This window comes from Amblyraja radiata, chromosome 46 (assembly GCF_010909765.2).
Source record: "Amblyraja radiata isolate CabotCenter1 chromosome 46, sAmbRad1.1.pri, whole genome shotgun sequence".
NCBI classification, from domain to species: Eukaryota; Metazoa; Chordata; class Chondrichthyes; order Rajiformes; family Rajidae; genus Amblyraja; species Amblyraja radiata.
The window spans coordinates 5,907,877-5,933,041 of record NC_046001.1 but is presented as its reverse complement, the minus strand read 5'-3'; the positions used below and the strand labels follow the sequence as shown (position 1 = coordinate 5,933,041).

At 44.8% G+C, this 25,165-nt stretch overlaps 1 protein-coding gene across 4 annotated transcripts in view; it reads left to right on the top strand.

Moving 5' to 3' along the window:
• Positions 1–25,165, top strand: part of tns2 (tensin 2) — a 161,204-nt gene that overhangs the window by 30,254 nt on the left and 105,785 nt on the right. The window contains exon 1 of one of the 4 annotated variants that reach the window (XM_033015575.1): positions 4,882–5,052. The exons of the other annotated variants lie outside the window; for them this stretch is intronic. Coding sequence (XP_032871466.1) covers positions 5,002–5,052 — 51 coding nt within the window. The 5' untranslated portion in view covers positions 4,882–5,001. Of the gene's footprint in view, positions 1–4,881; positions 5,053–25,165 lie in introns of those variants that run through there. 4 annotated transcript variants of the gene reach the window in all.

Sequence of the window (25,165 nt, the reverse complement as noted above, 5' to 3'; positions counted from 1 at the left end):
ACAATGGTATGCCCATTAGAAAAACAACTTCAAGAAATCTTCTCTTAACAAGAACACATTCCTGTTGACTATTCAACTGCAAATTATGTGGAATTACTTCAAAGTAATTGGAGAAATTCCACTTTAGTGATAAGGGGATTGTGCTTAACCTCCCTGCCAAATCCTCACTGATGCTCCTCTCCGATGTGGAAACGTCTGAGTAGACAAGGGACGAGAAAGTCATTTGCGAGGCTTCTCCTTCAGAGCGGAGTCCTGCTAGTCAATGTCTCTAGCTTTCCAAGGTGCACTCAGTGGTGGTGATAGTCTGGTTCGGAATGGAACCTGGTATACTGACACCTAATCATGGAAATCTCAAGCAATGGGGGCCAAGTATGTTGGTGTTGCTGCTGATTAAATTATTGGACAGGTAATCCCAAGATCCGAGTTGAAACCCCACCATGACAAGTATGGAAGTAAAGTTCAGGTAAAACTCTGGAATATTAATTAAAAAAACAATGGTAGTAATGATGACAATTAAACTGCTGTACTGTGAAAACTCACCTAATTCATGGTGCCACGAAGAAATCTGCCATCCTTAGTTGGTCTGGCACATGTGCTTCTGGTCCCATCAATGAGCTTTAAATAAGGACAAGTATAAGGGCATGGAAGCAGAGCTGGTTGAAGTGAACTGATGGATTAGATTAAGGGATCAGTCAACTGAGAAGCAGTGGCAGACATTTAAGGCAATCTTTCAAAACATACAATCCAACAAGAAAGAAAAATTCCAAGGAGAGGACTCGCCATATGTGGTCAACTAAATAAGTTAAAGGTAATATCAAACATAAAGAAAATACATATAGTTACACAAAGACAGATGCCAGGTCAGAATATAAAGAAAAGCAAAAAGTAACTAAAAGATTCATAATGAAGGAAACATTTGAGTTTGAGATCAAGCAAGTCAGAAATATAAAAACAGATTGTGAGAATTTCAGTAGATAGTTAAAAGAGAGAGAAGAGTTACAAATTGATGGTCCTGCAGAAAATGAGTCTGGGGAGTTATAATGGAAATGAGATGGTAGATGAATTAAACAGGAATTTTGCATTAATTTTCAGAGGATACAACTAACAACCCAGAAATAGCTGTAAATTGTGAATTGGAAGGGAGGAACAATCTCAAGCAGATGAGTAGAACATGGCTGATAAGTCCCTGGGTGCTGATGGACTTCATCCCCGAGACTTAAAAGAAGTGGCTTGTGAGATAATTGATGCATTGGTTTTAACTTTCCAACATTCCATAGATTTGGGGAAGGCTGTGTTAGATTGGAAAATATCAAATGTAGCTTCTTTATTCAAAAATATTTATTCAAGAAGCCACAGGGCAGTTAGCTTAACATGTCAGTGGGTAATATTGGAAGTTATTATTAAAGACAGGGCACTTGGAAAAGATTGTTACATAAGGTCAAAGTGAGTTTTCACTGGTGAACCAAGCCACAGATACCGCTGAGCAGACTCTCCCTAACAAAACACATTTTGTGTATGTTAATCCCTCCCATCGCTGCTCCATCATTTTTGTTTTGTTTATTTATGAAATTTCAGCTACTGCTTAACTTACATCTGTCCCAATTTTTATATAGTACCATGTGTGATAAGCTAATTAAAACATCCTTATTAGATGGCTGTGAGAATTATTTAAATAAGATTGGTTGCTCAGCCTATTTGATAACTTTACAACTGTTGGATGCCAGGGACCCCATTGAATTGATGCCCGATGGCAGCGTGTGCCAGAAAAGCAAAAGCCCTCACACCAGAGGTTGTAATATCTTTGCAGGGAATTGTCTTCAAGGACAACTGAGACTGATACAGGACAGAAGGAGGCCATTCTACCTGTTGTGCCAATGGCAACTCTTTGAAGAAGCTTTAATGACACTATTCAGCTTTTACCCACAGCCCTGCAAATAAATCTGCTTTAGGGATCAGGACTACTGTACTGAACACTTTAAATCAGATACTGCTACCAGTAGTCCAACTCATCAAGTGCTCCATCGTGAAGGTGGGTCAGACCATTTGGCTCTTGACTGCGATGCTGTTGAACCTGATCTTACGATCAGCTGACATTTTCTTTTCTTGCAAAGACCCTCTTGCCAGGAGCTTGATGTGCTTTGCTGCAGAACGCAATGCTTCGAGGCAGCCAAGTGTCAGAGCATAATTAATTAACGTTATATTTGTCTTGTGCAGTTGAAAGGGCAGTTGTGGATCGGACTTCAGCCAAGGCTTTGCAACAGCCAAACAAAGTAAATTTGAACCTTATTAAAGTCATGGAATTTTTGTTTAAGGAATTTCTGCCTCGTCTACACCATTGGGAGTGCTTGTGGGGAACTTGGGCACACTTCCTGACTGCTCAGGTACCAGGGAGCTGGAAATTGGTTAATGGTGCACTTGTTTCAGTGAAATGTGTTGCTGGCTTAAAGGCTTAAAGAAATAGACTTCAAGTCTCACAGCATAGGGCAGGTTTTGAAAGGAAACATGTTGATGATTGACCACAACGTGAGTGAACCTGTTTCATCCTGTGTTTTGAGGGAGCTGTCTAAACATTTTCAGCCTGTAAATGTTTTACTGTGTATGGCAGGGATAACATTCTTGCTGCATATTATCATACATAATTTATTTGGTGAGAAAGGTGTTCACATACACCAGAAGGAGGCTGGTTTAATCTGCTGAGTGAAACAGCAGTCTTTAGTTGCCAACAGCATGAAACTATTGTCATGATCGGCCCAAATGTAGTCAGATGCAAAATTACCTGCTGAGATGCTGGGTATGTGGTGGTGAAGCCCTTGAGAGCAACAAAGAGTTATTTTACAAATAAATCCCGCCCACTGTCGACATGTGCAGGAGAGCTGCCATTATTCGTGGGCAGGAAGCCCAAAACACACAGATGATCGATGTGTTGTAAACCTGCAGCATGCTGGCAGTGTTCTTGTGGGCTATCAAACTGACGGTCCTCAAGCCATGGTAAGTGTCTCTTAATCTCATACAGGTGCTTAACATCAGGCTTTTTGTATAATATAACTATAGCAACTACAATCTCTCTGACTTCACCCTCCTTGTTTCTCCGGACTTTAATTATAATGCACCTATACACTCCTCAGTTACCTGTATCAAAACATAGATCTGGTTTAATTTATTAGTACAAAGGGTGTGTGCATCATTGGCGACACCAGTGTTTATTGTCTATCCATAATTGCCCTGATCTATGGTCGTCAGTGGGTATGGAGTTACGTAAGCCAGGCCAGAACAGCAGATTTCCAGGTGGGTTTTTATGAGAATCCAGGAGTTTTATGATTACTGCTAACAAGCTAGATTTTAAAACATTCTTCAATTGCTTGAATTTAAATTCCCCACACTAGGGGTTTGAACTCGGGTCTCTGGATCTAAGGTCCAGACATCATGCTGCCAGTCTAGTTCCTTACCCATTCCGCCATCAAATCAATCTGTGAGCTCCACCCAGCTGCTCCCAGGAGCACAGTCTCTTCTTGCCCTGTAATGTAATGGGATCCAAACACTTCAGACTCAGGAGTTCCTCTTTTCTGCACTGAATGGGGTCACCAATAGGCTCCTGGGTTTGTACCAGACTTTCATGACAGAACAAAAGTCACAGGCTGAAACTTAAAGTGCAGATCTGGGTGGTGCAGAAGTTGAACGGACGTGCTTGGAAATTGTAGACTTCCATTTCATGCTATTGGCAGTAGAGCCACAGAAACTCTGCTCCCTTTAATAAGGGAATTCCTGTTTAATAAACTTAATTTATGAGCTCCAGTGATTCTTTTGTCTCTCAGTCCAGAAACATTGAATGCAGCCTCTATACCCCAGCACCCTGCCTACAGCAAGCATCCCAATGGCACCAACCTGGTCTTTCTGTCGTGGAACATTTATACACTCGCCACACTGCCTTCTCACTGAGCTGAACGGGCCATTGTCCAAACACTGTCGCCTTTGCAAAGTATCACGCCCATGAGCTGTTTATACATAGAATGTCAGGTCCTCCTTGGGCCAAGGCACTTCAGCTTGAATGCTTCCCAAATTAACTGCTTGCTTTGAGCACACGTCTGGACACAATATCTCCTCTGATCTCCGCAATCTCACAGCCGAGCCTCGATAAGAGGCAAAATTTAAAAGTTCAAAAGTTGTGAGGCTGCTGCTTTTTTTTGTGATGAAAGCAGTAAGTGCTGTACCCTAGAAATTCAATTATTTATACATTTTTTATGATTGAAATGTGATTTTTCTTTTGGCCCCCAAGAATGAAACTTTATAATTACCCTTTCTGGGACATTCCTAAAATTCAACCAGGAACTTTTGTGGATGGCAAAGAGACCAGAGTTACTGGAGATCTTAGAGGGTTACTCACCTGGAGGATTGAGTCTCAGGAGGATTTGAAAACAAGGATGAGAATAAAAAAATCAAAGGAACTGCTTAATTATATGATTTATTTTTAAAGTAAAACACTTTCAACACCAAATTAAAAGTTGACTCATTATAAAGGATTATTATATTATTGTGGTTAACCAGACCCTAGAGATTGAATTGGGAAACAAGCAGTCTTAATCAGAATGTAATGCAGATTGTAATTCCTGTGTCTCTTTTCTAAATAAAACTGGGAATTACCAGGAATTTATAGCAAAAAAAAAAAACTCATGTAGTTAAATAGTGTGGGTGTAGACAGGAAACGGGTCGGAGTTTTGAAATGTCTGTTTTGGTTGAAAGATTAATCAGTGTTTACGTCAGTGGAGCTGTCCATTTCACACAGGGCTGTCAGTGTGCAGCACCCTGCCCTGGTGGAAGGGGGTGGAGGGTGTTGGGGGTGTTGGGGGGAAGCAAGGGGATGCAGGATGCTCTCAGGGAAGCAGGGATGTGCGTCAGGAAGCCGTCGATCATCCCTTCTCATTCTGTAGTTGCTTTTGTGACTGTGATCCTCCTTATTGTTCCTTCTTCCTTATCCTGCTGCTTGTCCGGAGTGCTTTAGTCAGGATGAAGCCTAAAAGTGATACAGAGTGCCCTGTAAAGCCTGGGCGAAGCAGGGTGAGTCTCTCGGCTTTCTATGCCTTTTCTCCTGTCATATGCAGTTGATTCTTGTACTCAAAGAGGTAGCCTTTGATAAATGAAGCAAGAAATGACTTGGATTATTTAGAGTCCCTTCCACCCAGTGCAGATACTGACTCCTCGCCGGGGTTTCAAGGTTTCAGCTTGCCTTGCAGTCCTTCATCCAGTGATCAATGTTTGGTGTGTTTTTGTGACTGGTTGGGGCATTCCACTTTATCGCAAGGTCCTCTGTCACTTCTGCCACCCCCCAGGTGCAATTTCCAGCAGACATGACTGGGAACCCAGGCTTTTCGAGGGTGATACCTAGGGAATGGTACATCATCAGAGCTGCTGTCTTGCAGATGTTGAAATAAGCGCCTGTCAGTCTGTGCAAGTAGGCCTAAGTGATTACCTGGAATAATTCAAAGGAAAGCAAGGATTTATTCTGGTATCTTGATAAATATACCTTCCCCAACAGACCAATTGGTAGTTCATCCCATTCGTGGTTTGTTGCATCTTCCTGGTTGTTTTTTGCCCACCAGGTTTCCTACAAGCCAACACCATCAGGGTTTGAAAGGTTTTTCCGAAAGAGAACACTCTTCTCCAGAACCAGGCTAAGATCAGCTGGGGGTTGAGTCCACAGCACACTTCATAATTCAGCCTGGGTGCAGACTGTGGAATGGGACTATTTCCGACTACAGTCGGGTGCAGGAGAGAATCCAGGAGTTGTGCATAATTCCTTCTATCTTATTTAAAAGGTGATCGTCCTCTCAAGCCGTGGTAACGAGCCTGTCATTGCCTCAGTTTATACTGTGATGTTGCCTGTTTCCTCTCCCACTGTAGGAGTGGAGTGCTGTTAATGTGTGATTAGAGGATAGAGGTCAGTATGAACAGGACAACTCCTCTATACCAATAGTTTAGCAGTGGGTAAACACCTGACGCAGTGTGGCAAGTGGTCAATACACTTCTGTTTAGTTATATCACTGCTTTTAAGACTATGAAGACCTGGACTGAAAGTGACTTTGCTTCCCATTAGCTCATTGTGTAACATTCTTACCTCTGGTTCAGAAGGTTGTGATTTGAATCCCTTTCCAGAGGCTCAAGCTCGTAAACCCAGGCTGCTGGCATGCAGTGTGGTGCTGATGGAGGTGTGTTCTTTGTGGATGGGTCATTAAAGCAGAGCCCAGCTTGCTCCCTCAGATGGATGCATAGAATTCTACAACCCTTATCACATTGTTGTAGTGGGATCTTGCTGTGTGCAGCATGGCTGCTGCGGGGATACATTAATTGATGAATGTTTTGGAATTACCTGAGATTGTAAAAAGCCCCAAGGAGATGCGAGTCTTCTCTTTTCAGCCATCTTATACCCCATTCGGTGTCAGGTTTTACCCCCACAGATAGTGGCTCTCTGGCTGTGGGTATTTGTGTGATCACATTCACGCCACCTGTTCTCTTGTGTTTGCTTTAACATTGAACGGAAACAGAAATAGTCCCATTAAGAACAGGCTAAATATTGTTCTGAATGCAGTGCACTTCCTGCCATCCGGTAGCACAAAGCCACACAGGACAATTAAAGGACAACAGGCAGCTTTTCCAGCATCGCTTTGAATTGTTTTAAGCTCAGTTTGAGAATAGCCTTTGTTTCTTGGAGGAGTCCAGTTGCAACTTTGTGCCCAAATCTTGAGCCTGTTTTGTGCCTCGTGGGCCCTTGACAAGCTGCGATGAGGTGTGACGCACTGCAGGCAGATCTGGAGCCCAAGTCCATTTGTCCTTGAATATCAGAGACAATGTTCAAGGTGAGAACTTTTTTGTGAGGGTGACCATGGCTGTCCAGAATGGAAAATAAAGGAGTGTAGTGTGTGAGCAAGCATGCAGAATATGTTGATGTGCACCTGTTTGTATGTCTGTGAGCCATTAAGTGTGACAAGGAGCTATGTGTGTGAGCATGAGCCCATGTGATCCCAAGCATGATATAAGTGAGTATGAGCACTCCTTGCTAATGTGAGCATGAAGTGAGTGTGAACGTGAGGACGGTATCGTTTATCAGCGTGCATGCAAGTGTAAGAATTTTGGAAAGATTAATAATGGTAGGAAATACACAGTGAATGGTAGGACCCAAGGAAGGGCTGAGGAACAGAGGGACCTTCGTGGTTTCTGAAGGTGGCAGCACAGGTAGATGAAGAAGTGATGAAGAAAGGCAGACGGGATACTTGCCTTCAGTAGCTGGAGCAGATTATGGTACACCTTTATAGAACGTTGGTTAGGCGGCAGCTGGAGTATGTGTGCAGTTTTGGTCACCGGACAACAGGAAGGATGTGAAAACTCTGAAGATCCTGAAAATCTGAAACAAAAACAAAAAGTGCTGGAAGCACACAACAGTTTAGGCAGCATCTGTAAAAGCAAAACAGAGTTAACGTTTCAGGTCCAAGATGCTTCATCAGAGTAGGAACGATATGATTGCACCGGAGAGGGTGCCAAAGAGAATTGCCAGGATGTTGTATGAGATGGAGTGTTCCGTTTATGAGGAAAGACTGGATAAGCTGGGTTTGTTTCCTTTGAAGTGGAGGAGGCTGATGGGGAACCTGATAGACATAAAATTATGAGGGGCATGGAGAGCGTAGATAGGAAGAGGTGCCTCAAATCAGAGGGTAGGAGGTTTAACGAGGGTCTGAGGAAGAATTCTTTCTCCCGAAGGGTGGCTGGATCTGGAACACACTGCCTGAAGGGAATGTGGAGGCAGAGAGTCTTACAACATTTCATAAGCATCTGCATGAGCACTTGAATTACCAAGGCATTGAAGGATACGGATCAAGTGTTGTTAAATGATACTAGTGTTTATGAGTGCTTGATGGTCAGCATGGACAATGTGGGCCAAAGGGCCTGTTTTGGGTTGTATAACAAATTGTGAGCATGTGAGTGAGGCATGCAACAGCATATAACTGTATATAAATAGATCCATTGTTTCTGCCTACTCCTGCCCCACAGATCTTGATGCCATCTTATCCCCACTTGACTAGTCCCTTCCAATTTACATCCGAGACACCTTGCACTCCCTTTAACTCTTCAAAAACAATGCAGATGTTGACAAAAACTCCTGAAAATACTTTGTGGGGCAGGCAGCACTGTGGTCATAGAAGCATGGGTACTGAAACAAAGTTAGAAACCCTTTCTGATTAAAGGTAATTGACCAGAAACACTAATTGTTTTGTTTTCCACAGATGCTGTCTGACCTTCTGAATTTCCGTCATTTTGTTTTATTTCAGCAAAATCTGTGTACTTTCCGTTAAATCCCCCTTCAAACCTAATCAACTTTTCTTCTCATTTCTATGGAATACAGCCTTTGTTTGTGTAACCTTGCCTCAGAATTGAAACTTTGGAATTCAGATATCATTCTGGGAAACCTGCACTTCCCACCCTCCAAGGCTTCGGTAAGGAGGTGGAAAGCTGAGATTCTGCTGACAAGTGGCCCACGTTACAATCTGGGAAGTTATTTCTCCCATGGTCTTTATTCAGTGAGCAGTGTGGACTGGCATGGGTTCTAAGATTCACTCCCTGCTCTGGCCTTCAACAGTGAAGCCATTGGGTCAGGCTTAATGCTGATGTGTTCGGGATGAGGACGTCGCACTTATATTTGCCTAGATTTTGAATATTGACGAATAGTCGAATAGTTCAACTGGCAACAGCATTGCTGGCATTTCTGAAAATGTCTGAAACTGGCGTTTCTGCTGGAACCAGCGCTGGTGTAGACTAGAGGCAAATCGGGTAACAGTGACGGGCATACAGAGATAGAGACCAAACAACAGGATTGCAGCAAGAGAAGGTGTGGTTAGAGATAGGGATGTGGGGGTCGAACAAGCTGAGAGATATATAGGAAGGCTGGGGGTTGTTAGAGCACTAGGGAGTTGTGGGGACTGAGGAAACGGAGACATTATTTTTTAAGGAGGCTGAGGTCTTTTAATATCTGCCAACCCCTACTGTGCAGTGTCTACCATTCAGTGGTGGCCAGTGCTCTGTTCTTTGCTGTGGCCTGTTGGGGAGATGGCGCCCGTATAGCGGATAAAAACAGATTGGACAAACTAATTAGGAAGGCCGGCTCAGTGGTCGGGGCTGAGCAACGAACGGTCCAGCAGGTGGCAGAGGCCAGAACTTTAAATAAACTAGGTTCCATAATGACAAACCCCACTCACCCACTCCATGCCCTGAAGGTGATCAAGAGCAGTATCTTCAGCAAGAGGCTGATTGCACCAATGTGCAAAACGGAGAGATACAGGAAGTCCTGTTTACCAGCTGCAATAAGACTTTTTAATGAGCACAAATAACTGCACTTTTTTTAATTAATTGTATTTTAACTTGTATTTTAACGTATTTTAACTTGTTATGTATGAAAGCGTGGTGTTATGTTATGTTTGTCTTGAAGCTGTCGTGGCAAATAATTTCCTGAAAAGGATTATTAAAGGAATATTCTATTCTATTCTATGGAGGAATTTGATGCCAAAGATAAGGATTTTAATTGTGGATGTGTTGCTGAAATGGGACCTGATGTCGGTCAGAGGCTACGCGTATTTCGACATGGACAGTAGATCAGAATAAGGTCAGGATATGGGGGTTGGAAATTGAAGGCCGACCGGAAAACTCAACAAATTCGGACCTGGAAAGGCGGGTCTACTTTCGCCTCCCACCTTTGAGCCGTGTTACTTTTTTTTTCTCTCTCATTGCCATCATCTGCCGTGTTTGGAAAGTCTCGTGTTATTCTGAGTCGCTGCAGTTGCCAGCCAGCGCAGTAGGTGGTGCAATTTCCCTAATCTGGCGGGTTCGGAATAATGGAGCATATGCGGTCAGGTTGCGGGAAAAATCAAACCAGGTTGTAATGGGTTGTGGGGACTCGTCTCACTGAGAGATGCATGTGGTGTTAGCAGCACCAGTACCTAACATGTACGTGGCATTTACAAATCATCCGAAAACTCGAGTAAAACACAAAGTGCTGGAATAAATCAGAGGATCAGGCAGCATCTGTGGAAGGAATGGACAGGGAATGTCCATGTCCTCCACAAATGCTGCCTGACCCGCTGAGTTCCTCCAGCACTTTGTGTTTTACTCAAGATGCCAGAATCTGCAGTTCCTTGTGCATCCTAAGACAATTCTCCGATCACATTGAGAACTTGGTACCAACTTTGAGGGAGAATGTGAAGAGGTGCTCAATAGCTTGGCTGGGAAGGCTGGAAAGGAGTGGTTTATAGGAAACGAGAGAGTCGGGGAGATTCGGAGTTTCAGCGAGCACAAGGGGTGGGCCGACTGCAGAACCCAAGCCACGGGGACATTGGGCGAGGCTACGGGACAGAAAAGGCAAGGCGAGGTCAGAAGGACGGGGTCTAGTTGCAAGAATCAGAATTGTGACATATTCGTTAATTGCTACTGGAAGAAATCAGCAACAACTTTTACCATCACAACGTTTCCTACGACGCCACACGGGAGTGTTACAAAAAGACACGCTGATTACCATAGAGTGCCAACTGTCCATTACGCAAAGCAATAACAAATTCGAAGATATCTATAGCACAAAAGGAGGCCCTTCAACCCATTGTGCCTCTGCTGGTCAAAGAGGCACCCATCTTAGTCCCAGTTGTCAGCGGTACCACGACAGATTACAATGTTTCACTGAGTCATCCAGGTTATTTTTAAAATGTGATGGTTTATTTCTTCACAGCCCTTTCATGCTGTGAATTATGGACCCCCAGCACATGTCTAGTTAAATATCCTTTCGACTCCCCCTATTTCTTCTATTCGTTGCCTTTGATCAATGCTTCAAATTACTGACCTCTCTGCTGAGGGAAATTGGTCCTTTTCTGTTTACCCAGTTGAGGCCTCCCATCATTTTATACACCTCGATTAAATCTCCATTCACCCGCCTCTGTTCCAAGGAAAACAAACGCAGCCTGGCTAAACTCCTCATCCAATATTTTGGAGACATCCATCTGTTTGTTTTTAATATGGTAACCAATTATTTCAACATTTCAATTTCAAAATGAGTAATTGATAGTACTATTGTGTGATTATAAAAATAGCATTACAGCCTCATAGCATTTGCCCACGTACTGTTGATGGAGTAATTTATCAATTTGTGGTTAGAGCCAGCGTTTGATCTATTTCTTGGATCTGTGAAGGGAAGAGATCATCCTTTGTAGATTCCTCTCGCAAGAGAACTAACATTTTCACTCATTCCGTTCATTGGGCAGCACAGTGGTGCAGTTGGAAGAGCCTCTGCCTCACTACATCAGGGACCCGGGTTTTATCCCAGCCTCGAGTGCTCTCTGTGCGGAGTTTGCACGTCCTCTCTGTGTTGGCGCGGGTTTCCCCCGGGTCTTCTCCCATATCCCAAAGATGTGCGGGTTCGTAGATTAATTGGCGCTCTGTAAATTTCCCCCTAGTGTGTCGGCAGTGGATGAGAAAGTGGGAAAACAGAACTAGTGTGAACGGGCGGGCGATCAGTGGTCAGTGTGGACTCGGTGCCGCTTGATGCCCCTCTGCCTTCACTGTATCAAGTGTCTGTGTCAGGTAAAGCACTGAGTAGGACTATCAGGTCCTTTTTCATGACAAAAGCTACGGGACGCCTGGACGAAATGCCTCTCTAAGTGAAGAGCCAGCAGCTGGAGAGTGCAGGCTACAGAGCAAAGTAAAACACAAATAAACCTTATAAAGGCAATAGCCTTTCTCAAATAACCTAAAAGAAAAATAAGGAGCCACGTCATATGCAAGCAATGAGATTTAATGACCCTTGATCTGGAAATCCTAACAGTGGCGTCTTTGACCAGTTTAGGCCCATGTGCAATCCTTTCACTCTACCCAATTTCATCTCAACATTCTTGAAGGTGAAGCACTCCACACAAGGCCTGCCAGTGATGGCTTGGTCTGTTGTTTTTGGCTCTGCGATCTTCTGCTACAGCTTGGCCACGGCCCCTTTGCCGATGAATGCTCTTTCTGTTTCCTCTCGGCCAGGGTGTGGCTGCGTCTTTTCCCGTCGTGAGCAATGTGCAGCAGTGACACAGGGCCACTTTGTTGCCTTGTGGGTGGAGGTGCGCTTGTGGAGAGGCTAGGCCCCGGCTATAAAAAGGTGCTTGTTTGTATGTTTGTACAGACCCTGCTGCACTCATGAACCAAAAAAAAATTGAGGGCTGAAGGAAGGAGGGGTACAGAGGGACAAACTGTTAATAATTTGGTTTTGGAAAATTCCAGTTTTCCTATGCGCAAAGCAGCCATAGATTCAAAACAGAGTCCGCCTGCAGGTTTGAGAAATTAACAGCAGAAGTGTTAACCAGAGAGACCCTTAACCCACAGACGTTAACGCTGCTGCTTTAAAGGTTTTAACGCACGCATTGCAAAGCAGATGCGGGAGATAATGTAGTTGTCAACGGTACCAGAGAGCCCTTCTGCTCCCAGAAAGTCTGGCTGACTGCCACTGAAATGATATTTAGCGGGTGACCTCAGTTCTCAGAAAGCACGGCCTGTTTTTGGCTCTTGCGGGATTATCAGAGCTTTTGTGAGCTGGCTGCTGGGCCAGGTGAAGGCTGTTTAATTGGGAGGCAAAGCAGTACTTGCTTCAGATGACTTGTAACAGGTCACAGGGCAGCCAAGCAATACTTGGCCTGATAGTTTCTGTGCCCGACATTCAGGCTGTTGCAGCCCCACAAATATTCCTGTTCAGTGAGGAAGGGTACAAATAACCTCCTTCAAAACGAGGTACCTCTGTAGCACAGCCCCAACCTTACACGCAACCCCCCTGCCCCCAACCTTTCCCCTGCCCTGAGGAGCTTTGTCTCAATACCTCCTCCACTGCAAACTAACCTACTGATAAAGGAGATATTTTAAGACAAACCATTTGCAAAAAAAGTGAAAGGCCCCCCTTGTAAAAAAAAAGTGTGCCATTCTAACAGAGCCTGTATTATAATCATCACCAATCTCAAATTAACAATCAACCCAACATCGATTGCCATTTGGAGATGAGAATTCCCAATTTTGCTCTCTTCTCTCTATGTTTAAGTGCTTTCTAACCACTTCTGAATGAATTTGCGCCAATGTTTAGGCTCTGCCTCCCACTTGTCCCTGACTCCGCATTCAGCTTGCAGGGAATCCAACCCAGGTTTGTGCAGTCTCTTGTAACTTAACCCTCAAAGCCCTGTTATCATTCTGATAAATCCATAATGCATGCCTTCCAAGATGAATATCTCCTTGCTAAAGTGCGATGCCCAAAATTGCTCACAGTGCTTCAGTTGTGGTGGAATCATGCAAAACACAAAGGGCACGTGTTTAATCTTCATCATGTGCCGCGCTAGCTTGTTAGGTGGCAAAAAGGTGAGAAGGACAGAGCCTCTCTTCCCTCAGAACTAGTGAAGGAAGATTGCGGATAAGTCTTCTGTTATGACATCCATTAAATAACTCCTCTGGCTTTGAGTGGCCCAAAACTCTGCTGCCCATGTCCTGATGTATATCAGGACATGTTCCCAGTGGTGAAACAGTGCCTCAATTTTAACATTTTCACCCTTGCTTTCAAATCCTGCCCTCCACCCTCATCTCTGTAACCTCATGAAGTCCACACACTCTGAAATCTCTCACCTCTTCCAATTCTAGCCTCTTGACCATCCCAAAGTCGCTTCGGCATCGGCGACCATGTCTTCAAATAAAACATATCAAATTCTTAAGAGATTGCACGGGCTAGATGCAGGAAAAATGTTCCCAATGTTGGGGGTGTCCAGAACCAGGGGTCACAGTTTAAGAATAAGGGCATTTAGGACTGAGATGAAGAAAAACTTTTTCACCCGGAGATGGGTGAATCTGTGGAATTCTCTGCCACAGAAGGCAGTGGAGGCCAATTCACTGGATGTTTTCAAGAGAGAGTTGGATATAGCTCATCGGGCTAACGGAATCAAGGGATATGGGGGAGAAAGCAGGAACGGGGTACTGATTTTGGATGATCAGCCATGATCATATTGAATGGCGATGCTGGCTCGAAGGGCTGAATGGCATACTCCTGTACCTATTTTCTATGTTTCTATGTTTCAGTTGGCTGGACCCCAAAGTTTGAAATCTCCTCTAACTCTTTCTGTCTCCCTCTTCCCTCCTTAAATTCTATCTTCTGGAACCCATGGTAATATATGGTATATGATTTAACATCGCTTCTTGCTTGATGATCGATCCTACAAGGTGCCTTGGAATATTTTTGTTACATTAAAGGAATTTCCTAAATACAAGCTAATGGTGGTACATAAAGTAGTTTGTCAGCTGTGAGAATGCAACAAGAACATTTCCGAGCCTTTGCAATACCTCTGTAGCATTTTACAATTCTGCCCGGGACTTTGCAGCAAGGAAGTCCAGCTGCTTTGAATCAGCCCCCTATTTCTTATTTCCTTAAGCAAAAGCAATTTTAACTCTAAAACCCCACCTGTCCCGTGAGGAAACCCAGGCTCCTAAACTCCTTTCTCGGGTTAATCGGGTAGTCATGAGGTTAACACAGAGCAAGTTCTCAGCTCTGCATCACAAACTGTGCACATTGAGCAACCTGTCGGAGGCCACATCAATGCAACTATGACTCACCTAAAATTTCTTCGACCCTTTATTCATTTCTAGGATTTGGAAATTGGTGGCAAGGTCAACATGTATTTCCCATCTCTAGTTGCTCTCCAGAATGCTCCCTTCTTGAACCTGCAGTGCTTCTGGCAAATATGCTCCAACATAGTTCCAGGATTTAGATCCAGCAACGACAATAGACAGTAGACAATAGGTGCAGGAGTAGGCCATTCGGCCCTTCGAGCCAGCACCGCCATTCAATGTGATCATGGCTGATCATCAGCAATCAGTACCCCGTTCCTGCCATCTCCCCATATCCCTGACTCCGCTATCTTTAAGAGCCCTATCTAGCTCTCTCTTGAAAGCATCCAGAGAACCGGCCTCCACCGCCCTCTGAGGCAGAGAATTCCGCAGACTCACCACTCTCTGTGAGAAAAAGTGTTTCCTCGTCTCCGTTTTAATTGGCTTACTCCTTATTCTTAAACTGTGGCCCTGGTTCTGGTCTCCCCCAACATCGGGAACATGTTTCCTGCCTCTAGCGTGTCCAAGCCCTTAACAATCTTGCATGTATCAATGAGATATCCTCTCATCCTTCTAAACTCCAGAGTGTACAAGCCCAGCTGCTCCATTCTCTCAGCATATGACAGTCCCGCCATCCCGGGAATTAACCTGGTGAACCTACGCTGCACTCCCTCAATAGCAAGAATGTCCTTCCTCAAATTAGGGGACCAAAACTGCACACAATACTCCGGGTGTGGTCTCACTAGGGCTCTGTACAACTAACGAAGAAGGAAATGATTCCTGAGAGAGGTGTATGACTTGAAGATAATCCTGCAGAGGTTGGTGTTTCCGCCCTGGCCCCGTGAAGTGACAGAGGTCATGAGAGATGCTGTCAAAGTTGACGGCAAGTAGCTACAGTGCATTTTGTCGAAGGTACACACTGCAAGAAGGAATGAATATGTAGGGAGGTGGATGGAGAGAGGCAATCAAATGGGCTGCTTTGTCTGATGATGAGTTTCTTGAACATTATTGGAGCTGCACACATCCAGGCAAGGGGAGAGTTTTTGGAGGCTGTTCATTGGCAGTGCTCCTGATTTGGATGCTGATTCCAGCCAGATAACTCAGTCGCTTCAACTATTTCTGTCTTCTGGGATGCACATAGACCATTTGGTGATTAAACTGTGGCATCTAAGTCTGTAACTCTTAGCTGCAAATGGAATATTTTGTTGGATTTGCAGGATGGACGCCAGCTACAGTAATTGTTGCAGTGTCAGCTCATTAAAACTGAGCTGGCCAAGTAACTGAGCAGGGAACGTACAAGGGGAAGCACATCTTAGCCATCAAAGGCCGCAGGAATCCGGAAGCAAGGACACCAACCTGGAGGTCTTTGGAATGTGGGAAGAAGACAGAGTACCTGCAGGAAGCCCACAGGGTTAAAGGGAGTAATGGAAATTGCAATTGTTATACGTCAGTGGCTCCGATTAGCAAGGTTCTTGAGATGAGAAGTTTACTGAAATGGGAAAGCTGCTAAACAAGGATGGATGATCACATTGGTGCTTGGGATCTTGCTGTGCAAATTGGCCACTGCATTTCCGAATGTTCAACAGTTAGCACACTTCAAACAGTATTTTGTTGGCTGAAAAGTGCTTTGGGACACCCTGAAAACGAATGCTAAAGATGCCATGGAAATGTAACATTGAACATGCTGAAGACATCCAGCGAGAGAAAGAACGAATGGTTCATTCCAGAAGTCCAGAACAAGGGGTCACAGTTTAAGGATAAGGGGGAAATCTTTTAGGACCGAGATGAGAAAATCATTTTTCACACAGAGAGTGATGAATCTGTGGAATTCTCTGCCACAGAAGGTAGTTGAGGCCAGTTCATTGGCTATATTTAAGGTTAGATGTGGCCCTTGTGGCTAAAGGGATCAGGGGGTATGGAGAGAAGGCAGGTACAGGATACTGAGTTGGATGATCAGCCATGATCATATTGAATGGCAGTGCAGGCTCGAAGTGCCGAATGGCCTACTCCTGCGCCTATTTTCTATGTTTCATGTCAGTGACCGCTCTGTAAAACAAATGACGATGAGTCCTGTACCATGAACCCCCTGCCTCTCTCCACAGATGCTGCTGAGTGTTTCCAGCATTTTCTCTTTTATTTAAGATTTCCCGCATCTGCGTTGTTTCATTTCTGGATCTTTCTTTTCAATGCTCAGCTAGTTGTCTTGCTACCTGGTGCTTGCTGTAATGAGGAATGCATTGCAATGACATACACGGCTTAAGGTGACCCTTGGCAGTGGTGTTGTTTTGCTTCAGCCTGGCACAATGCCCAGGCAATAAATCTGCCAAGGGTCAGCTCGAATGAATTACACGGTGAGCTGAGTTTCCAAGGAAGCGGGAGGCATTGACCTTGGATTGTTTGAGTTTGTGGAAACGTCCTTTCTTGTCTTGCACTTTCCTGGGTTGTAAACTCTTGAGTCAAACGAGGAAGAATTTGAGGCTTATTTGGAGCAGTGTTAAGATGCCAAAAATGATTGCCGGCAGGTGCTAACGATCATCTTTGGTCTTGTGTAGCTGGGTAAACTAGCAGAGCTTTCACTGGATACTGAGACGCCTGTACTAAATTTGACAAGGAGCCAGTAACAGCCTTAGGCTATGGGGCCGTTTCCTTCTCTATACTTTCAATGTCCTGGGGGTTCTGTTTACTTCTCTGCCTTTTAACCTGTGACGATAAGCGAGGTCGATGAATTGATCAGAATAAATCCACACCTCCATTTGTTCAGCAGCAATTTAACCCCCTCCACCTCTCAGAATGGATTTTGACTGCAACATCCATTCACCAAGAGAGCAATCCTGAGCTGCCATCTACCTCAGACTTTTTTTAATTGGATTTTACCTTGCACTAAACGTTATTCCCTTTATCCTGTATCCGTGCACTGTGGACGGCCTGACTGTAATCATGTGTTGTCTTTCTGCTGACTGGTTAGCACGCAACAAAAAGCATTTCACTGTACCCCGGTACACGGGACAATAAACAAACTAAACTAAACTAACTAATTTTGTGTGAACTTTTATAACATTGATCTCCTTGTATCCAAGAGAGTCGAGAGCGTTTTATTGCCATATGTCCTGAAACGGAACAATTACATTTGTACTTGTAGCAGCAACAGATACATTTGTACTTGTAGCAGCAACACAGCTGGTTGTAAAAACAGTACTCAATAGACAATATAATATACAAACAAAACAACTCAATAAATAAAAAAAACAAAACAAAGCCCAAATACCCTAATGCAATCCAGGCAGTTTGTAGTTCAGAGGCTAGTTGAAGTTGGTAAGATTTAATATCCAAATGATTGTTGGAAAGAAGCTGTTCCTGAACCTGGAGGTCACGGCTTTGAGACTCCAGTACTTTCTTCCCCATGGCAGGAGCGAAATGAGAGTGGCCAGGGTGGTGTGGGTCCTTGATGATGCTGGCTGCCTTTTTGAGGCAGTACTTTACCATGATCTGAAAAACCTTAAAATGCATCAGCTTCTACTGATTGTGCCCACCCAGAACTCAGTACCTTAGTTTTTTTGTGTTGGGAAGGGTGTAAAGGATTTTTGAATGGACATTTTTATCCAAACTTAACCAAATGGGTGCTGTGGGAACATTGGAGAGTTAGCTTCTGTAGCACACAGCGTTGCAGTTGCGTGCCAACCTCTGGTTCGAGTTAGTCAAAGCTATTTAAATTGTCTTCATTTCCAGCTGTGCATTCTCCTGGGCAAACCTCCTAAAATTAGAAATAAGAGTCGGCCATTTGGCCTTCAGTCCTGATTCACCATTCAGTCTGATCATTTGCCTCCAGTCCACCTCTACTCCTACCCAACCCCTTCTCTACCCTCCCACCCTCTCGGAATCTCCTGTTTCTCTTTCTGTTCAAAAAATGCATCAGTCTCATGAATACATTGAGCAACTGGCCTCCACTGTCCTCTTGTGTAGAGAGGCCTGTGGCGGCCCAAAGAGTGTAAAGACATTTCTCCTTATCCCTCTTCCTGACTCCTGAATTAACTAATCCTCTATCCATGCCACTTTATAAATCTCAATCCCATTAGCCCAGATTTTATGGAGTATTCTGTCTATTGGATCCCCCTTTTCTATCCTGCTAGTTACCTCCTAAAAAAAAAAACCCAGGAGTTGGAAGTCCACAAAAAGAAATGCACGTTTCCTTTTGATTAATCAACATCGGTTCTGCCCAGTAATATTATGGTTTTCCAAGTGCCCTCTTGTCTTGTCCCAAGAAGAGATTCCAGCATTTTTTCAAGCGCTGTCGTCAGGCCAACTGGATGGCTTTCCCTGTTTGCTCTTGTTCTTGCTCCAATCACGAGTCATGAAGATTATATACCAGTTTATGTCCTTTGCATTATCAAAGTTAAAAATCTTCTAATATTAAAAAATAATTCAGAAAACTGGGAGGTAGAAATGAATTGAGGAAGCTCAATAAATAAAATAGAACGAGAGGCAATCTGTTTGAAACATATTGGGTTCTGAGGGGGCGTGACAGTTGAGGTACAGAGAGGGTGTCTCCTGTCATGGGGAATCTGGAATTATGGTGTACACTGTCAGAATACGGGAGTGCCATTGAAGACAAGTCGGAATTTCTTCTCGGAGAGCCATTCATCTTTGGAAAATCTCTCCAGCAGAGAATTATAGTACATTGTTCATAGTCGGTCCATGTGGCATAACATTTAAGGTAGTTATGCAGGGAATGAAAGGGGTTGATGAAATACTGCCTGACGCAGGGCTGGTGAGAGTTGTCAATGCTCTTGTCCTGAACCACCAAGCCAGCACAGAAGTGGAATTAGAAGAGATAATATGAGGAAGACGAAACGGTCTTGATGGGCGACATGTTTCAATGGTGGAATGCTCTTTGGTTGGCATCTCTTGGGGACAAAGCGAGTGGGGAGGGATGTTCACAATGTCCACATCCAGACCCGCCACTTGCAAACTTGTAAGTTGCGATGGATTCTGAGGTGGCTTTCCCTCATCACCAGGGATCCTTTATGAAAGGCAGCACTTGAAATTAAGAGCAGGGTTTGGGAGGGAAGGTTTGCAATGTCGATGCGCGCGACCCCTGCCTATAAATTCCCATTGGGCCAGACCGATCACCAAACAGGACTGGCACCCAGCAAGGAGAGGCCGTTGACTTTCGTAGTTGTACGGCGGTGAAGATTTCACAGCAACACACGCTAATGGTCTGGGTTGTTGTTTCATATCTCTAGATGCCTCGTGTTTTCTCTTGCTGGGGATAATGCGTATTTCATTTATGTAACTAAACCAGCATGGAGCATTTCCTTGGCATTTTGTCCACACGACAGAACTGATTGCCATTCTTGCAAGTCGTCACATGCACATCTTATAGATTTGTTCGCTTGCCAATGATGCTGAATGTGGTTCATGACTCACTTCTATCATGAGCGATATTGGAGATAAGGAAATACTCTGGATTTTCTTTACTCCAGTTTCAGTCTGGGTGAAGGAATCTTCTGCTTATTGCTTCTTACTGGTTGTGAAGCAGGAAATGGAGTAGTCCACATGATCCCTTGTGCCTCCTCTGCCATTCAATAACCCTCAAGATCACGTCCAATCCTCATTCCTTGGTACCCAGAATAAAAGCAGAACAGTTTGGATATCTCAAAGATAGACACAAAATGCTGGAGTAACTCAGAGTAATTCAGGAATGGGTGACCCTTCTTCAGACAGTCTCGACCCGAAACGTCATCCATTCCTTCTCTCCAGAGAGGCCACCTGTCCCGCTGAGTTACTCCAGCATTTTGTGTCTATCTTTTATTTAAACCAGCATCTGCAGTTCTTTCCTACACATTTTGGATATCTCAGCAGGCTAGGTAGCATGTGTGGATCGAGAAACAGAGTTAACGGTTCATAGACCTGAGCCATTAACACTGTTTCTCTCTCCACGATCACGACCTGTTGTATTGAGAGTTTCCAGCATTTTCTATTTTTGTTTCAGATTTATAGCATTTGCAATTTGTTTGCTTTCACTAATTCCAGGAATCTGCCTCATGAATCAACATCGCTTGCAGCTCCCTCCCTCTTTCCTCCCAGCTCTCTTTCCTCTCCTTCCTTTTCCTTCAGTTAGTTTAGTTTAGAGATACAGCGCCACAACAGGCCCTTCAGCCCACCGAGTCTGCACTGACCAACAATCCTCGCACATTAACACTACCCTACACATACAAGGGGCAATTTTAACATTTACACCAAGCCGATTAACCTACAAACCTGTACATCTTTGGAGTGTGGGAGGAAACCGGAGCACCCAGAGAAAACCCACGCAGGTCACAGGGAGAATGTACAAACTCCGTACAGACAGCACCCGTGGTCAGGATCGAACCTGGGTCTCTGGCGCTGTGAGGCAGTAGCTCTACCCGCTGCGCCACCGTGCTGCCCATAACATTGATGGCACAGTGGTTCAGCTTGAACCAGAGAATATTAATCCTCTACCCACTGTTGGCATCACATACTCCTAGCCCAGGAGTGGCACGATTCATAGATGTTCTTGGTCATTAGCCTGCTCCAGGATAGTCGTGTTCCTCATCAAGTGTGTTGTTGTTCCGTTGTGTCAGCAGGCTCCCTCTGGCAGCCTCCTGTTCCTTGCCGAATGGTACAAGACTCTTTGTGCTGCGCCCATGCCTGCTGATGGATGCAGATTGAGCATGTTTGTGTATCTGTGCAGCCAAAGGAGAGCAGTGACTTTTAACCCTTTCGTTTGTGCATTGGATTCAAACCCAGGTCACAGAGGTGAAAGGACAGTGACCTAATCCACAGCCCTCGCCTTTCCTAACATTCTCTTCATTTTTGGCCGTGACCGTTGACCCTCATCGAAATCTGTCAAATCGTGAAAAGCTCTTTGTCGTGTGCTAACCAGTCAGCAAAAGGACAATACATGATAACAATCGTTCCATTTACAGTGTACAGCTGCTCCTCGACCCACGATGGGGTTATGTTCCGATAACCCCACCGTTGATCGAAAATATCGTAAGTGGAAAACGCATTTAATACAATTTGATCACGTGACTGGCAGTGAGCTGCGGCTCGCTGCCGTTGACCAGCGTTTGCACCATCGTAAAGTCGAAATATCTTACGTCGAAGCATCGTAAATCGGGGAGCCCCTGTATCGATACATGATAAGGGAAGTAATGTTTAATGCAAGGTGAAGCCAGCATAGTCCGGTCAAGGATAGTCCGTTGGACATCAAAAAGGTAGATAGTAGTTCAGCACTGCTCTCTGGTTGTGGTAGGATGGTTCAGTTGCCTGATAACAGCTGGGAACCAAAGGGCCAAGTGGCGGAAACAATTAAACCTGTACCCTTTACCTATTCTGCAGATAATGCTCCAAGCGTAAAGATACCCTGCAAACAGGGGCCTTTCAAGAGATTTCCAACAAAGGCTGATCTATCTCTCCCTCCTAACCCCATTCTCCTGCCTTCCCCCCCATAATTTCTAACACCTGTACTAATTAAGAATTTTTCTCACCACCTGCTTTGTTCTTCTCGCCATTCTCCCTGCAGGAAGACACGACAGGGAGAGCAGTTAGAGTGACTGAAAGTTGAATGTTTATTCACAGAAGTTAAGACAAGTGGGGGAGAGGTAGAGGATTGAGGGTGGCATTGAGTAAATGGATTCAGTTCTGGTTGAAATCACTTAGAGAATGCCAGGTATGAAATGGACTTTACACGGGAACACGAGTCTTGGAATATAACAGCAAGTGAAATGAGAAGCACTCTGTTCCATGAGCTGACTGCGATATTTGGATGCTTACTTTGAGCAATGTTGCAAAGCCAATTAATTCCTACCTTTAACCTCCAAGTAGTTTAAGGCAACTTACTTGGAACAACGCTCAAGAATTTGCAGAGTGAGCAGCTTTGGAGGGGAGCCCAGGCAGATGGAAAGGAAGGCTGCAAAGAACCCTGGTTCTTTGAGTGTGTGGACTGGTTCAGTGATGTTCTGCAATGCTTCTGCTAAAAATATTTCAGATCTATAAACACATGGCACTGGCTTCACTCAGTGTGTTGGCAGCTGCTACATCTGACAGGAGCTTGTGTAAACTGTGTGCTGGTTATTAACTCAAGACATACTGCAGAGGCATATTTGACTAGAGTGGTCTTAACGGTCAACAGGCCACAAGGGAAGGACTTGCTTTAGTGATGGATGCCGTTTTCTGCTTCTCTGTCCATGGATGGTCCTGCTCCCAAGCCTCTCCAAACTCCTGGTCATTCACTGTGTTCCCCAGCTGAGCCTCTGTTGTGTTGCTACTAATGTTCTGATCACAATGAAGATTGTTTGGTGCTCTATCCTGCCTGCCTTTGGGCTATCCGAGTCCGACTGCTTTTTCAGCAAACACGATCTGGGCGCTACGGGTGCTGTCTGTGTGTGGAGTTTGTATGTTCTTTCTCCCACACTCCAAAGATGTGCAGGTTTGTAGGTTAATTGGCTTTTGTAAATTGTAAATTCTCCCTAGTGTGTAGGTTAGTGATAGTGTACGGTGTGATGACTGGTCGACGTGGAAACGGTGGGCGAAGGGCCTGTTTCCACACTGTATCTCTAAAGTCTGGTCTAAATCCCAGTACTCCATTCAATTTTGGCCACCGTTTGCCTTTTTCTCTTTTGCGACCCTCTGCATCTCTTTGAGTGAGGTTACTGACAGAAAGACAGCACTCCAATATTCCAAACCACTTTTAAAATCTTACCCCCCTGACTAAAACCATGCAGGCACTAACTGCAGCCGTTCCTCGGGTGATGTTTGGAAAACGTTTTCCAAAGTAAAATTTTGTAAATCAAAATGTCTAAGCAAAATTTGTTACTTGTATGTTTTTGGTACAAAGTACAGTCTAGTTTAGTTTAGAGATACAGCACGGAAACGGGCCCTTCGGCCCACTGAGTCCGCGTTCCCCGCACATTAACACATTTACCAAGCCAATTAACCTACAAACCTGTACGTCTTTGGAGTGTGGGAGGAATCCATGGTCCCAGGAAGCCGATGCTTCCGACTCCTTTCCCTGACCGGAGAGCAGACAGGCACAGGTGGAGTGGCGGATCACAAATGCCGACATCCTGGGATGGGATGGGAGATTCGTGATCCAATGACCTAACGGCACGCCCAGTAGCAATGCCCAGCTAGTCTTTGTGAACACTGGTATTGAGAGCCATGATTGCAATGCCCTTAGCTCCCACGTCAACATACATTAGATTACATCTGTCATAGCTTCGGTGGATGTTAAGAATGATCAGGCACAGTATGTCTGGGTCAAAATTAAACTTGCTGGTGTCTGTGGATTATGAGTAGGGAGGCAATGGACTATCTTGGGGGAAAAAAAGATATGCGATGGGTTTTGTTTATGGGCTCACCGAATGGATAGAAGATTGAACAGTATTCCCCAGGAACAGGCCCTTCGGCCCATAATGTCCGTGCTGAACATGATGCCAAGATAAATTAATCTCATCTGCCTGCACATGATCCATATCCCTTCATTCTCTGCATATCTAGAAGCCTCTGAAACGTCACTGTCGTATCTGCCTCCTCCAATACCCCTGGCAGCGTGTTCCAGGCACCCACCACCCTCGGCGTGTCAAAGAAAACTCGCTGCGCAAATCCCCTTTAAACATTGTCCCTCTCACTTTAGTCTTTCGAGTGGGAACATATTCAAAGGCTCGCAGTAAATTTATAGCAGGTGTGGCTAACAGTTGTCAGAAGCCACAAAGGAAAAAGGATTTGGGAGTGACCATTAATCCCGATCTGACGGCATCTTGTTGCTGTGCAGCGGTTATTAATAACCACTTTGTAAGGGCCCGAGGATGTGATAAGGGCAGTGGGCCAGAAGTCAGAAGGTGAGGTTCTGAGAATCGACAGTATTCAGTATGGCACCAACATTGGCTGTTGTATGAGAGACCAGGATGATCATCGTTCTTGGTCTGTGTTACGTAAAATGAGTGCAGTGAGCGGGGTGCACTTTCATTGAGGGATTGGGGTGGGGGCAGGATAGTGGTGGTTTGTTCCACTGGGAGGGGGGGTGGGGGTGGGGTGGGGTGATGTTGAATTTTAAATAAAGTCTTCAGTAAGGTTGAAGTAAAAGCTTCCATCGGAAGCTGCTGGAAAGGTGGGCGTCAAGTCCGGTGGTTCTGGGGTCCATGCGGACGAGCTGCTGGTTGAGCCCTGGATGGTACAGGTTAGCAGGGAGAATGCCACCATGGCCTCACTTGGAGGGGAGGGATGCTGCCTCCTCATGCAGTGTTCAGCTTCTGTCCTGCTCTCTGTTTTCAAGAGAGAGTTGGATAGAGCTCTCGCTATAGTATCAAGGGGCATGGGGAAAAAGTCGCAATGGGGTACTGTTTGGGAATGATCAGCCATGATCATATTGAATGGCGGTGCTGGCTCGAAGGGCCGAATGGCCTACTCCTGCATCTATTTTCTATGTTTCTAAAACATCAAGAGGGTGATTGACCAACCTGGGAACTCCTCGGATTTGACCCTGAGTCCCAATAATTTGCAACAACTACTG